Source organism: Oryza glaberrima, chromosome 2 (assembly GCF_000147395.1).
Source record: "Oryza glaberrima chromosome 2, OglaRS2, whole genome shotgun sequence".
In the NCBI taxonomy this organism is placed as follows: domain Eukaryota; kingdom Viridiplantae; phylum Streptophyta; class Magnoliopsida; order Poales; family Poaceae; genus Oryza; species Oryza glaberrima.
The window spans coordinates 19,562,703-19,577,714 of record NC_068327.1 but is presented as its reverse complement, the minus strand read 5'-3'; the positions used below and the strand labels follow the sequence as shown (position 1 = coordinate 19,577,714).

The following is a 15,012-nucleotide window of genomic DNA, read 5'->3' as shown; positions in this document are numbered from 1 at the left end:
CACACAAATTTCTAACTTTTCCGTCACATCGTTCAAATTTCAACCAAACTTCCAATTTTAGTGCGAACTAAAGACAGCCCAAGTGTTTAAATTTTGAATTTTTCTGTGGCAGATAAGCTGTCCATCACACATACACATCAGTCCATGTGCACTTGGCTGCTCGTGCCTGTCACTCTGGCCATTGGATCTCTAGTGGGGGCCGCCGTTGATAATCCTCATCCGTACGCAGCGCTCCACGCGCCGATCGACGAGCAAGAGATCGATGGCAGAAATGGCGCCGCGGCGGGTCTACCCCGGCCTACGTGTACCCGGTAGCTGACCTGTCGTGCCGCGCGTGTGTGCATACGTGGCCAGGCAGCCGCGAGGAGGAGGCGCCAAGTGTCTCGACCGGTAGCTCGGTGTAGCCCCCATGCCACGCGCGGGCCCCATCCCATGCTGCCCGGACAGCGACATCTCGGCTTCCCTCCTCCCACGCGGCGACGTGGCGTCCCCTGCACGTGAATCGCCCCCGACCCGACACCTCGTCCGTACTCGCTCAGGCACTGTACACTGTAGTAAATCTCGCAGCACAGCTCGCCGGCGCCGGAGGGAGCTTTCCGGCCGGCGACTTTGCCGCGGACGAAGACGTGAAGAGAAAACAGTAGGAATTAATAACACTGACACTATGGGAAGATGATACATCGATCGAGCGCTGCATTAAGCAAAGAAATCAACAATGTCGCTCGTTTATTCCTCTAGATTAACCTAGCTACTACTAGTACATGCGTAGCAATCGAACGATCGAGCAGACGAGAAATCAACAATGGCGCTCGTTTATTCCTCTAAGATTAACCTGCATTAAGCGAAGGAAACAACACTTGTTTCGTCTACTTGACGAGGTTGGTGATGGCCGTGCAGACGATGGCGATCTTGACGGACTCCGCGGTCTGCCGCTCGAGCGGCGACGGGGCGACGCCGGCGTCGGCGAAGGCGCCGTCGCACCGCCGCGCGAGCGACGCCGCCTCCCCGGCCTTCTCCTTCCCCGCCGCGTACTCGCGCCGGTTGATGTCGTCGTACGCCGCCGCGAACGCCGACCCCATCCGGTCGTACAGCTCCGCGCACCGCTCCAGCGCCTCCCGCTCGCCGCCCGCCTTGGCGGCCTGCAGCTTCGCCTTGGCGTCGTACGCCGCGTCGCCGGCGATGCAGACGCCGACGTCGGCCGCCACCTTGGCCAGCCCCCACGTGTCCGCGTCGGGGCTGTCGTGGTGGTGGCTCAGCCGCGACACGCAGAACTCGTAGTCCACGCGCCTGTCCTCCTCCGCCGCCGCCCTGCACGCCGTCTCCGGCGTCGCGCCGACGCCTCCGCTCACGGCGAGCACGACGGCCACGACGACTGCTGCCGCCGCCGCGGCGGGACGGCGAGACGCGCGCGGCGCCATCTGTCTTGTCTGCCTTAGCTCTAGCCTCTAGCTTCCTGCTTCGCTACGAGTGAGAGTGTGAGGGAGTGATGTGGATTTTTTTTTTCTCCTGCTCTGCTTCTGCTGGGTGATAAAGAGGCTGAGGTTGGGGACCACGCGTGTACGGCGGAATTGTGTAGAGTTTTCTGTGGGCCCGCGCCGATAGAGTTGGGCTTTGTTTGTTGGGCCCGGTTGCTCGTCTCGCACAGATTTTGGGTCGTCATGGGTCAAACGGTCTAGAAATAAGTCTATTTATGCTCCCTCAGTTACCAGTAAATTTAGGTGATGGATGCGGGCGGTTTTCTGAAAAAATGCCCCATCTGAATTTGTATCCGTTGGATTGGAATCGAAGGGTTTATGGTGACTGAGTGTAAATATACTTCCAATCTAATTAGTATCCCTCAATCGCAACAACCCTCAACAATTGAACCGTTGCGAAATGATTCCCTTACTCGTTTTGAGGTGGTTTTTGATGACGTGGTTCATTAACCTAGTCCAACTGGTGAGTTAGCATGTGGGGGCACATGTCATCCTCTCTCTCATTCCCTTCTTCATCCTCCCTCTCCTTTCCCCTTATATCTCTCTCCCTTTCCGTTCCCCTTCTCCACAGCGGCGGCGGTGGTGGGAGGATGAGGGGAGTGGTGCACATGAAGTTGCAAGCAGTGGCCTGCACCCATACGTCAGCATGTCACTGCCCGTGCCGGTTGTGTTTGTGTTTATGTTCTTCTTGTTGCTGGAAGAGCCGGAGCCATGGCCGGTGAGCATCTTGGTGGCCTTGTGTTGATGAAAAACACGAGGACTGGGAGATCTGCTTAACTCCAGTGCAGGTCCAAAGCTCGCCTTCGGGTGTGCTAGCGTGCCAGTTGATTTGATCCTGCAATCAACGAGAAATAAAGGCAAAGAAACCGCGGTTAAATCCATAAATGACAGCCGATCGGCTAGGTGCCGCTGACATATCTTTTATCTTTGAGCCGATGTCATATATGTATCGATCGGCAGCCATGAGTAAATAAGAAGGAACTAAATCTACTCGATCGGCTGTAGATATTAACAATATATACTCCTTGTATCGATATATACTTAAATCAAGTGATTGGGATAGATCGGTCGCCATGCCGAGACAGTATAAATCACTTAGATCGAAATATATATTAATAATGGGACTATATATGTTCATAGCATAGCCGATCAGATAGATCTAGCATGTATCGGCTAATACTCCGATACTACTCTATATTAAGATATTAAAGCAAGCAGAATATATCAAACAAAAGCCTAATACACTTAAATGCCACAAAATCTTAATATAAAGGGCAGATTTAACATGTCAGTAAAGCATATATAACAAGTATAGTCAGATCAGGTAAGATCGGCTGAAACCCCGATACTACCCTAATCGGCAACCAAGAAGCAAGCTAGAGATTGAGATTCTAATCACGACTCATAAGATCAAACAACTGATGCAGCTATAAGTATGAAAAGAAGGATAATATCTAGACAATCAAGCCATTGGAAGTTTCATAGAGTGGTAGATATCATGTACAATCTAAACCAACATTGATATTTAACCTAATCGGCTGACCTCTACTAGTAGATGTTAGCTGATTGTAGGTTAGATGACGATATTGCTATAGATTATATAAGATATATGATAACTCGACAGATTACATAAACAAGATTAGAGTATCATAGAGATGGAAGCACTAATCCCGAGAACGCAAGCCGCCATAACAAGTTTTACCTCTTGTTGAAGATCGAAACCGATGCAGCTCAACCCGAAAGCAAGAACTCGTCGAAATAAAATGAAAGCAAAAAGGGTGGCGATGCGCCGAGATTGTATTGAACGTGTGTGTTAATTGATTACATGGGGTTCGGGGTCTATTTATACCCGAGAATTACAAACTATGTCCATATCGGACCCGACTCTTATCTCTAACAAACTCTAAGATACCATAAGTCTTTGCGGCAGACTTTTGCCCAAACATATCTATAAGGAAATTACATAAAACATCCTAATTAATAGATACAATTGCCTTCTCAGGACTCTATCCATGCATGGCAATCATCTTGAAGCATATCAACTCAACCCGATGACGTACACCAAGTTGTATTGTCGGATTCAGCTCAATTGGCTAACCTCGTCCGACTCGAACTCCGCCGATCTTAGCCGTATTCGATTCGGACTTCAGCTGATCTTACTCTGTTCCCCGATCGATTTCCATCTCGAATTCTACTTTGATTCCATCTCCATCTCCAATACTTAGATTACCAAATTTGGTCGTTAACACCTTGTCGCGAAGACCCGAGAGGACGTCGGTGAGGCTCTCACAGATATCCTCTTGGTCGAACATGAAGCCCATGTCATCTCTCATCTATCTTCTCTGATCCCATTTGTCTCGGCGACACTAGCGCCGGCCTCAGCGGCTTTGAGCAGGATAGGCGGAAATGGTGGAAGTGGAGTGGTGGTGACCGTTCTTGGCGCCACCGCTAGGAACGACAAATGGCGAGTGTTAGATTTAATTGGGTAATTGATCCATTTAAATCAATTAAATCAAATAAATTCCAAGGCTCATTATGCTAGGAATTCATATGTATTCATTCTTTTATGGGATATCAATGGGATGAAGAGTTTTGATAATTAATCCATTTGATTAGGGAATTGGTAACTTATATCAATTAGTCCTAATTGATGGATGGTTGATGGTTGTGTAGTGGAGGATGTTTCATGGCTAGTTGATGACAATTAGTTGCTCTATTCCTCTTCCTATTTCATTGGTAACTTACATCAATTACTCCTAATTGATTGTTGGTTGATGGTTGTGTAGTGGAGGATGGTTCATGGCTAGTTGATGACAATTAGTTGCTCTATTCCTCTTCATATTCCATGACTCTTACTCTTCATCTTCCGTTCCTCTTATAAAATGAGAATGGATTTGATCTCCCGCGAAAGAGGAAGACACACTTTCATCCATTTTCCAAAGCTGTTGCTGCTACGGTAATCCCATTCCGACGAGTGTGTGCACACGCGTTGGGAGAGTAGGCCTCCGAAACCACGCGTTGCTGCGACGTTTGCACAGACGGGCGGGCGATCAGGTTTTTGGGGAGCGCAAGGCGCGACTACTCACTGTTCGTCAACATCTACTTCACCTTCACCAACATGTCGAACACTGGAGACAAGGAGAAGGAGACTCCCGTCAACACCAACGGAGGCAATACTGCCTCAAACTTGTTCATCGCAATGTCAGCATTGTGTTATTATGTGATTGTTGATGCTTATTCTACGTTAAGCATGCTCATGTTGATTACATTCACCACTATCACTGGATCAAATCCCATTGTAAATATCATTGTTTATTATCTTGTTATTTTGGATTAAAATATGCCGAATTATGACCAAATTTCCAACAATACAAAAACCTGATAGGTCATTTTCGGTAGTTGGCTTTGCTGCAACACTGAAACCACATGCTTTTGATGGTTCTAATTATAAGAGATGGAAAGCACGTGCACTACTGTGGTTGACAGCGATGCAATGCTTCTATGTTTCACGGGGCAAACGAAGTGAACTGCCTCTCTCTCTTGAGGAGGAGGCTAAGTTCGAGGCTTCGGATTGCCTGTTCCGTGGAGCATTGATCAGTGTACTCGCTGACAATATAGTGGACGTGTACATGCACATGCCTTCAGGGAAGGACATGTGGGATGCACTTGAGGCCAAGTTCGGAGTTTCCGACGCCGGCAACGAGCTGTATGTCATGGAGCAGTTCTATGACTACAAGATGGTTGATGACCGTTCTGTAGTGGAACATGCTCATGAGATTCAGATGCTGGCAAAGGAACTTGAGAACAACAACTGTGAGTTGCTGGACAAGTTTGTGGCGGGTGGCATTATTGCCAAATTGCCACCTTCTTGGTCGGACTTTGCTACTTCTCTAAAACACAAGAGGCAAGAGTTCAGTGTTACTGATCTCATTGGCTCTTTGGGTGTTGAGGAGAAGGCAAGAGCAAAGGACAACCGGGGCAAAAATATCGAGGGCGGTTCTAGCGCCAATTTGGTGCAAAAGAAGAACCCTCACGCATCCCACAACAACAACAACAAGAAAGTCAAGCCTGATGTCAAACCAAAGGCTACAATCAATTTTAAGAAGAAAGGCAAGGGAAAGGCCAAGGGCGACTGCTTTGTATGCGGTAAGCCTGGGCATTGGGCGAAGAATTGTCCTGATCACAAGGACAAGAAGTCTGCCAACATGGTTATTAACGAGGACGGAGGAACATCGGGGTACGGTAAATTTTTACCTGCAGTTCTCTCTGTTTTTCATTCACCTAATTGGTGGGTTGATACTGGTGTGCTGATATTTCCCTGTTTTCTTCTTATCAGGTCGGGAGAGGTTCCTCCTTGTTGATGGGAAACGGGTCGCTTGCGGCTGCTCATGGTGTTGATACGGTCGATCTGAAGTTTACTTCGGGAAAGACCGTGCAGCTGAAGAACGTGCAGCATGTCCCTTCAATAAAGAAGAATCTAGTTAGCGGCTCTCTACTGTGTAGAGGTGGTTTAAGACTTGTGTTTGAATCCAATAAATGTGTCGTATCTAAATATGGAACTTTTATTAGAAAATGTTATGATAGCGGAGGTCTGTTCCGTTTTTCTTTGGATGACATGTGTAATAATAATAATAATGTTGTGAACCATATTAGCGAGAATGATGAGTCCAATTTGTGGCATTCGCGACTTTGTCATGTGAATTTCGGTTGTATGACGCGCTTAGCTAACATGAGTTTAATTCCAAAATTCACTTTGGTCAAAGGTTCCAAGTGTCATACTTGTGTTCAATCGAAACAACCTCGCAAGCCTCACAAGGCATCTGAGGTGAGGAATTTGGCACCTCTAGAACTTGTTCATTCCGATTTGTGCGAAATGAACGGCATGTTGACTAAAGGGGGAAAGAAATATTTCATGACATTGATAGATAATTGCACTAGATTTTTTTATGTGTATCTATTGGAAACAAAGGATGAAGCATTGCATTACTTTAAGACCTATAAAGCTGAGGTAGAAAACCAACTAGGAAAATCAAACGGTTGAGGTCTAATAGAGGTGGAAAGTATTTTTCCAATGAGTTTGCATCTTTTTGCGAAGAGTTTGGAATTATTCATGAGAGGACGCCTCCCTATTCACCCCAATCAAATGGGGTGGCCGAAAGAAAGAATCGTACTCTAACTGAAATGGTGAATGCCATGTTAGACACTACGGGGCTTTCCAAGGAATGGTGGGGTGAGGCAGTTTTGACTGCGTGTCATGTCCTGAATAAAATTCCAATGAAGCATAAGGAAGTAACACCATTCGAGGAATAGGAAAGGAAGAAATTAAATCTCTCATACCTACGAACATGGGGATGTTTGACCAAGGTAAATGTACCTATAGCCAAAAAGCGGAAACTTGGACCTAATACTGTTGATTGCATGCTCCTTGGTTATGCTATTCACAGTGTGGGTTATAGATTCTTAATAGTATACTCTGGAGTACCCGACATGCATGTTGGTACAATTATTGAGTCCAGAGATGCTACATTCTTTGAGAATGAATTTCCCATGAAATATACACCTAGCACCTCTAGTCAAGAAACTGTCATGCCCCATGAGCACTTTGCACCGATAGAACACAATGATCAAACGCCTGAGGGAAATCTTGAGGAGGACAACATTGTAGATACTCGCAAGAGTAAGAGACAAAGGGTTGCAAAATCCTTTGAAGATGACTACATTGTATACCTCGTGGATGACACCCCAAGAACCATAGAAGAGGCATATTCATCTCCTGACGCTGACTACTGGAAGGAAGCAGTACGCAGTGAAATGGACTCGATTATGTCTAATGGTACTTGGGAAGTCGTTGAGCGTCCATATGGGTGCAAGCCCGTAGGATGCAAATGGGTTTTCAAGAAAAAGCTTAGGCCTAATGGTACAATTGAAAAGTACAAGGCAAGGCTTGTGGTCAAGGGTTATACCCAAAAGGAAGGCAAGGACTTCTTTGACACATACTCACCAGTTGCTCGCTTGACCACGATTCGAGTACTACTTGCTCTGGCAGCCTCTCATGGTCTTCTCGTCCATCAGATGGACGTTAAGACAGCTTTCCTAAACGGAGAGCTGGAGGAGGAGATCTATATGGATCAACCAGACGGGTATGTACTAGAAGGTCAGGAGGGAATGGTGTGTAAACTGTTGAAATCCTTGTATGGCCTCAAGCAAGCACCTAAGCAATGGCATGAGAAGTTTGACACCACGCTTACATCTGCAGGCTTTGTTGTGAACGAAGCTGACAAATGTGTGTACTATCGCTATGGTGGGGAAGAAGGAGTGATCTTGTGCTTATATGTCGATGACATATTGATCTTTGGGACCAGCCTTAATGTGATTGAGGAGGTCAAGGACTATCTGTCCAAGAGTTTTGAAATGAAAGATTTGGGAGAGGCTGATGTTATTCTTAACATCAAACTACAAAGAGGAGATGAGGGTGGGATTACACTTGTGCAATCCCACTATGTGGACAAGGTTTTGAGTCGCTTTGGATATAGTGACTGCAAGCCAGCTCCTACTCCTTATGACTCCAGTGTGCTATTAAGGAAAAACCAAAGAATAGCAAGGGATCAATTGAGATACTCCCAAATCATTGGTTCATTGATGTACTTGGCTAGTGCAACGAGGCTTGACATCTCATTTGCTGTGAGCAAGCTGAGCCGGTTTGTTTCAAATCCGGGAGATGATCATTGGCAAGCTCTGGAAAGGGTCATGCGCTATCTAAAGGGTACAATGAGCTATGGAATTCACTATACTGGGTACCCAAAAGTACTAGAAGGGTATAGTGACTCAAACTAGATATCTGATGCTGATGAGATAAAGGCCACAAGTGGATATGTGTTCACACTTGGAGGTGGCGCTGTTTCCTGGAAGTCTTGCAAGCAGACCATCTTAACGAGGTCAACAATGGAAGCAGAACTCACAGCACTAGATACTGCCATAGTTGAGGCCGAGTGGCTTCGTGAACTCCTGATGGATTTGCCGGTGGTTGAAAAACCAGTGCTAGCTATCCTAATGAACTGTGATAATCAAACAGTGATTATTAAGGTAAACAGTTCGAAGGACAACATGAAGTCATCTAGGCATGTAAAGAGAAGACTGAAATCTGTCAGAAAGCAGAAAAACTCCGGAGTGATAGCACTGGACTATGTCCAGACAGCTAAAAATCTGGCAGATTAGTTTACCAAGGGGCTACCACGTAATGTGATAGACAGTGCATCGAGGGAAATGGGCTTGAGACCCACTTAGAGTTGCACGATAGTGGAAACTTGTCCATTGTGATCGGAGATCCCGTGAATTTGGATGGCGAAACAAACTATTGTGTAACCGAGAGAAGAGACCCTTAAATGGGCTCATTTTCACGATGTAATTCTCTTCTATTCTGTATGGTAGGATGGCTTATGCCTCAATGTGTTCCGAGTGGCTTTCATTAAGCAGAGATGTTGACCTGCAGAACATCTTAGAAGGAACACACCTATATGAGTTCGACTGCTAGTCATAGTCTATGAGATTTGGGTGATCTCTAGATACTCATGAAAGGCCTGGAGTATGACTTATAAGCTCCAACCCGAGGGAATACTAACGGTTGCCTAGTATCAGTTATGGAATTGAGTGAAACCTAACTGCACAAGACTGACAATTCAAGGCATAGTCCATTGTTCAGTTGTGGTCAGGTGTAGCTCCTTTTCTAGGTGAAAGTTCAACTTAACAGTCTTCACCGAAACACTGGTATATAAAAGCTGATATGGAATAGAGAGCATTCTCATAAGCCTTGAAATTTGGTGGGGATTGTTAGATTTAATTGGGTAATTGATCCATTTAAATCAATTAAATCAAATAAATTCTAAGGCTCATTATGCTAGGAATTCATGTGTATTCATTCTTTTATGGGATATCAATGGGATGAAGAGTTTTGATAATTAATCCATTTGATTAGGGAATTGGTAACTTATATCAATTAGTCCTAATTGATGGATGGTTGATGGTTGTGTAGTGGAGGATGTTTCATGACTAGTTGATGACAATTAGTTGCTCTATTCCTCTTCCTATTCCATTGGTAACTTACATCAATTACTCCTAATTGATTGTTGGTTGATGGTTGTGTAGTGGAGGATGGTTCATGGCTAGTTGATGACAATTAGTTGCTCTATTCCTCTTCATATTCCATGACTCTTACTCTTCATCTTCCGTTCCTCTTATAAAATGAAAATGGATTTGATCTCCCGCGAAAGAGGAAGACACACTTTCATCCATTTTCCAAAGCTGTTGCTGCTACGGTAATCCCATTCCGACGAGTGTGTGCACACGCGTTGGGAGAGTAGGCCTCCGAAACCACGCGTTGCTGCGACGTTTGCACAGACGGGCGGGTGATCAGGTTTTTGGGGAGCGCAAGGCGCGACTACTCACTGTTCGTCAACATCTACTTCACCTTCACCAACATGTCGAACACTGGAGACAAGGAGAAGGAGACTCCCGTCAACACCAACGGAGGCAATACTGCCTCAAACTCCAGCGAAGGACCATTCTTAGGGTATAACCTTATTACATTATTTCAATTAGAAGTTTTACTGTTAATGTTCATCGCAATGTCAGCATTGTGTTATTATGTGATTGTTGATGCTTATTCTACGTTAAGCATGCTCATGTTGATTACATTCACCACTATCACTGGATCAAATCCCATTGTAAATATCATGTTTATTATCTTGTTATTTTGGATTAAAATATGCCGAATTATGACCAAATTTCCAACAGCGAGGTGGTGGATACTCTACTCATGCTGCGGTACCTGATCCTGACAATGTCGCGCATGCAGCACATGAGGCATAGCGTTGGTTTGACGCACACGATAGTGTTCACAGCGTCGCTTGGGACAACATGGCCTTGCGCACTGCTAGTGTCTGGTCGCGCTTCTGCAGCTCGCTCACCACCTCCATGCATATGCCGCACACCCACCAGCCGTTTAACTGTCCCCCGCATGTGGCCGATGTACATCAGGGTGTAGTCCTCTGCCATCCCATAGCACCTCACACCGCACGCTCCGTGCCTCATCCAATTGTTGTTGTTCTGTCGCTACGCCGACGACCGTGCCTGATTGTCACCGACCGTCCCAGGGTCATGGCTGCAATTGTCTCTCAACTGATCACTGCCGAGCATATCCAGCCAAGGAGGCGGCAGATCTAGAAGCCGCTAGCCGCAACCATTGGCCTACCCTGCAACACTGTGCTTGAGTCGTTGTCGTCGTCAAAATTTCTCGAGGGAGGGGGCTTGGCGTTGCTACCATCATCCTCGCTGCTTCCCGATGTCGTTGTTGTATTCTCTCGAGTGGAGGTTCGCTGGGAGAGGGGCTGCTACCAACAGTGGTGGGAACATCATCGACATCAACAAGCTCGTGTTGGTGGCAACATGGTGGTCGTCCTCGAGCCTATCGTTGTCCGAAAAGAGAGGATGAAGAACGGACATTGAAATGATGATTTTGCCGCTTGGACTAGATCATGAGCCACGTTAGCAAAAATCACTCTCAACACCACCGAGTGAGTCATTTGCACCGGTTTTAATAGTTCGGGGTTAACATATTTGGTATTGAAGTTGATGGATGAAACCAAATTAGACATATATTTAAGGGAGTCAAAGTACACTTATTTTCAAATGGTTTTGCTATTTTACTTACGACAGATTTTTGGTCCTATCTTTTAATTTTTTATCCGTAGAATAAAATTCGTCGTATTAGAATATGTTATGCAAGTATTAGATTATTATATTTTGGGATAAAGATAATATTAAGATTAGTGGTCATGTATATCCAACTTGGAGTTACAAAGCATTTATACACAAATATATTGCACTAAAAATTAAATTTACAATAGTTTTTCTCTAAATTTAGAATTTTTGATATGCTTATTTTTTAATTTCACTTAAAATGGTATTCGAAGAGCTATAAATCTGTTAGAAAAATAAATACTTCCTCTGTTTCATATTATAAGGGTTTTGACTTTTTCCTAGTCAAACTTTGTTAAGTTGGATCAAATTTGTAGGAAAAATTAACAACATTTAAAATATTAATTTAGTTTCATTAAATCTAATATTATTCCGCCGTACCCCGAGGTGGCGGACTGGCGGCCGGGTGCTCTTCGTCTTCCGCCGCTTGCTGCGAGGTGGCGGCTCACCTCCTCTCTGCCCCCAACCTCTGAATCCGATCGAGGAAGGCGCCACGGATCGGATTAAGTGTTGCATGCGCCGCTTCCCCTAGGCGATAGTTTCTCCCCCAATCTCTCCCTTGTAAGTTTTCCTTCGAGAAACCCTTCTCGCTGCGGATTCTGGTGCGAGAGATTCGATTTTTCTTTTCTGGAATTTCTTTTTATTTTTTTTGCGGAAAAGTTTCGGCGGTGTAGCGGGTGTTCATGATTTTATTATCATGTGCGCGCCTCCAGATTTGGTGGTGTTTGCCTCTTCATTTTGCGATGCTTCGTGTGCTTGATTAAAACCCTTAGGTGGAATTCAGGAAGGGGTAGAACCCTAATTCCTATTCCTATTCCATCGCGGCCATTTTGGCTGGCTGGCAGTCGGGGTGTGTGTGTGTGTTTTGCTCTTTAATAAGAAATTGGGTTTGATTTCAAATCAAGTCCTAACAATGAGTCTGATTTTGCCCGCAGGTTGAGAGCTTCAGCAATTCATCTTGTTGATGCAATCTGATTCTTGAGGTAAATCCTGTGCGTGTCCCTAGCTACCCGTACCAGTAGGCAATGATTTGTAGCACCTCCCTTTTGTTTTAGGGCAATGGGACTATCTACTAATTTAAGCAGTGTTACCGTGGTGATTCATCACACCACTCATTTCAACTTCGAGAACCAAAACGAATTTCAGTAAAAAATATGCTCTCCTCGCAAAAGAAAAAAGAAAGAAAGAAAGAAAGTTTCCTCTTTTAGTGCGGAGATTGGTGATCCAGCACATATTCATTTATTTATCTAGTAAGCAATTTGTTGTCTTTTGGAAATGGGCAGTGCAATAGTGCATAGGAGCAGCATTTATGCCCGTACTTAATTGCATCCCTAATGCCACTTGCTCCTTTTACTGTATCATCAGTATGGTTATGAGATTTAGAGACTTTTGTCATATGCAATATCTATGCTCTTGCACGCCTTCAGTGAATCAGTGTACTGATTTCTGCTTCCCTTTTTATGGATGTGATGTGTGTATAATCTACTCCAAACTCTTTGATAATTACCAGGTCACTTTTACTCCGGTTTCTGGAGCCATGAGTTATGCTAAGAAGGCTAAGGTGGAATCAACATCAGCTGTGAGTTTAGATAGACTCAGCAGCCTACCTCCAGATATAAAGGTCACCATCCTCTCGAAGTTGAATGTCTTAGATGCTATTAGATCCACCATCCTATCCAGAGCTTGGAGGAATATATGGACTACTTCGCCAAAAATTATTGTGTCTGATCTGTATGGCATCTCAGATTTCTCTGAAGGAACAACAGCACGATCCAAATTTGTTACACTGGTTGATCTGGCATTGTTGCTCCATAACGGACCTCTAGTTTCATTTTCAATTCGGTGTTTGAGGATTTACCATGATGTATTTGATAGGTGGATGTACATGCTGTCAAGGAAAAAACCAAGGTCCATCACAATCAAGTTTCTCTGGGGGGATTATTATAAGATTCCATCGAGCATCTTCTCTGTCATTAATTTGGAATATCTGCACTTAAAAAGATGCATCATCCGCTTGCCTCAGGAGTTTGAAGGTTTCAAGCGGCTAACAGTTCTGAATCTGAAATATTTCTCCTCAACGGACAGTGACATAAATAATCTGATCTCCTCATGCCACTTGCTGAATACATTGCGTTTGAAATATTTTGAGGGCATCAGTTGTCTCCGTATTCAAGCTCCGGCACTGCAGGTTTTAGAGGTTAAAGGGAACTTTAAAGACTTTCATCTGAATTCACCCAATCTGTCCAGTGCGTATATTTCACCCGCAAAAACGGAAGAAGCGGTCAACTGGAAAAACTATCTGAAGCAAGCTTTTGTCAGCCTAACCAGAATAGAAACACTTGTTATAAAAAGATGCACCATTGGCTTGCCTCAGGAGTTTGAAGGTTTCAAGCAGCTAACTGTCTTGAATCTGAAATATTTCTCCTTGACAGATAGAGATATATATAAGCTGATCTCCTCGTGCCCCTGGCTGAATACGTTGCGTCTGAAATATTTTGAGGGTATCAGTTGTCTCCGTATTCAAGCTCAGACACTGCAGCTTTTAGAGGTTCAAGGGGATTTTGAAGACTTGCATCTGCATGCTCCTAATCTGTTGTATCTTACACTCGGCAAAACAGAAGCAGAACAATCTGATGCTGTTGTGGGTGACAAGAAAAACTATCTGAAGCAAGCTTTTGTCAGCCTAACTAGTATCGAAGAACTTACTATAAGTGGCTTATTCTTGACGGTAACATACTAATAGTTTTGTGTTATTTAACTAACACGCTGGTTGAATTATATTGGTAATTCATTGGTTTTATTCTGGTGGCAGTATCTATCAGAAGGGTGCTTGTTGGCAGAACTCCCAGGCGTGTTTGATCGTCTAAGGAAGATTTGTATTGAGAAGTGCTCTTGGGTCTGGACAGAGGTCTTGGGCGCTTGTTCAATATTTCGGAATGCCTCTAAGTTCAGAGAACTTGAGATACGGGTATGCTTCCCTGCTCTCTTCTGCAGTTAACTTGGCACTATTTTCCCTCCGTCGGCTGTTTTTCCGTGTGGTTGCACTGACTAGTTGCTTCAACTTCTACAGAGCTTCTACAGCGATGAAGAATTTTGGTATCAGCCAATATGGGATAACGATCAGGCGGAGATTGAAGAGCCTACCTTGCATACCTCGTGACGGTGACCATTAACGATTTCGTGGGGCTGGAACACGAAATCGCTCTTGTTGGACTGCTCCTGAGATGGTCACCCACCTTAGAGGAACTGAAGATAGTCAGGGAGGACGCGGATGTCCCGAATGATGATTGCATGTTCAGGGTTCTTACCAAGTTACTGGCTCTCCCGAGAGCGTCTAGCAAAGCCAAGATCATTGTCATCTGATTCGTATGCGTATTGAGGTTGCTCCTGGCTGTTACAGCATCAGCTAGTTTCTGTCCTGGTATGTTGGGAGTTATACTTGTGTTAAATCTAAATTGTAGGCGTCTTTTCAATTTACTTTGTTTTTTTTAAAAAAAAGAAACTGGACTCAGAATGAATATTTGTTGGTTTGGAGAATCATCTTTGCCTCTTCTGACTTCTGTTGTGTTCCGACAAATTGAAATGTTTGTGACCTGATGTGTCGACGCTGTCGTCCATGTCATCACCATGGTGGCTTCGACCGGCGCCGGCGAGGCCGCCGCTGAGCCCGATCTACGAGAGTGAGATCGATTAGCTGGAGTGACTGGATCGATAGTGTGGCGCGGCTGGGCTGCGAATGGTTTGATGGGCCTGTGTTGGTGGATTTGGGCCCGTTTAAGATCAT

At 44.9% G+C, this 15,012-nt stretch overlaps 2 protein-coding genes across 2 annotated transcripts; one reads left to right on the top strand and one right to left on the bottom strand.

The window, feature by feature from the left end:
• Positions 1–643: 643 nt before the first annotated feature.
• LOC127764572 (pectinesterase inhibitor 8) lies at positions 644–1,481 on the bottom strand. Its single transcript, XM_052289465.1, has one exon. It carries the CDS (start codon positions 1,416–1,418, stop codon positions 867–869), a length of 552 nt encoding a protein of 183 aa, XP_052145425.1. The 5' UTR covers positions 1,419–1,481; the 3' UTR covers positions 644–866.
• Positions 1,482–11,623: 10,142 nt separating this feature from the next.
• Positions 11,624–14,705, top strand: LOC127764570 (F-box/FBD/LRR-repeat protein At1g13570-like). The gene is given in 6 exon segments (XM_052289463.1): positions 11,624–11,789; positions 12,164–12,211; positions 12,739–13,956; positions 14,041–14,196; positions 14,299–14,377; positions 14,380–14,705. Coding segments are annotated over 4 exon segments (1,638 nt in total). The 5' UTR covers positions 11,624–11,789; positions 12,164–12,211; positions 12,739–12,765; the 3' UTR covers positions 14,592–14,705.
• Positions 14,706–15,012: the final 307 nt, after the last annotated feature.

Excerpts from the sequence above, each read along its gene's own strand:
- LOC127764572 (XM_052289465.1), bottom strand. The coding sequence starts at position 1,418 with ATGGCGCCGCGCGCGTCTCGCCGTCCCGCCGCGGCGGCGGCAGCAGTC.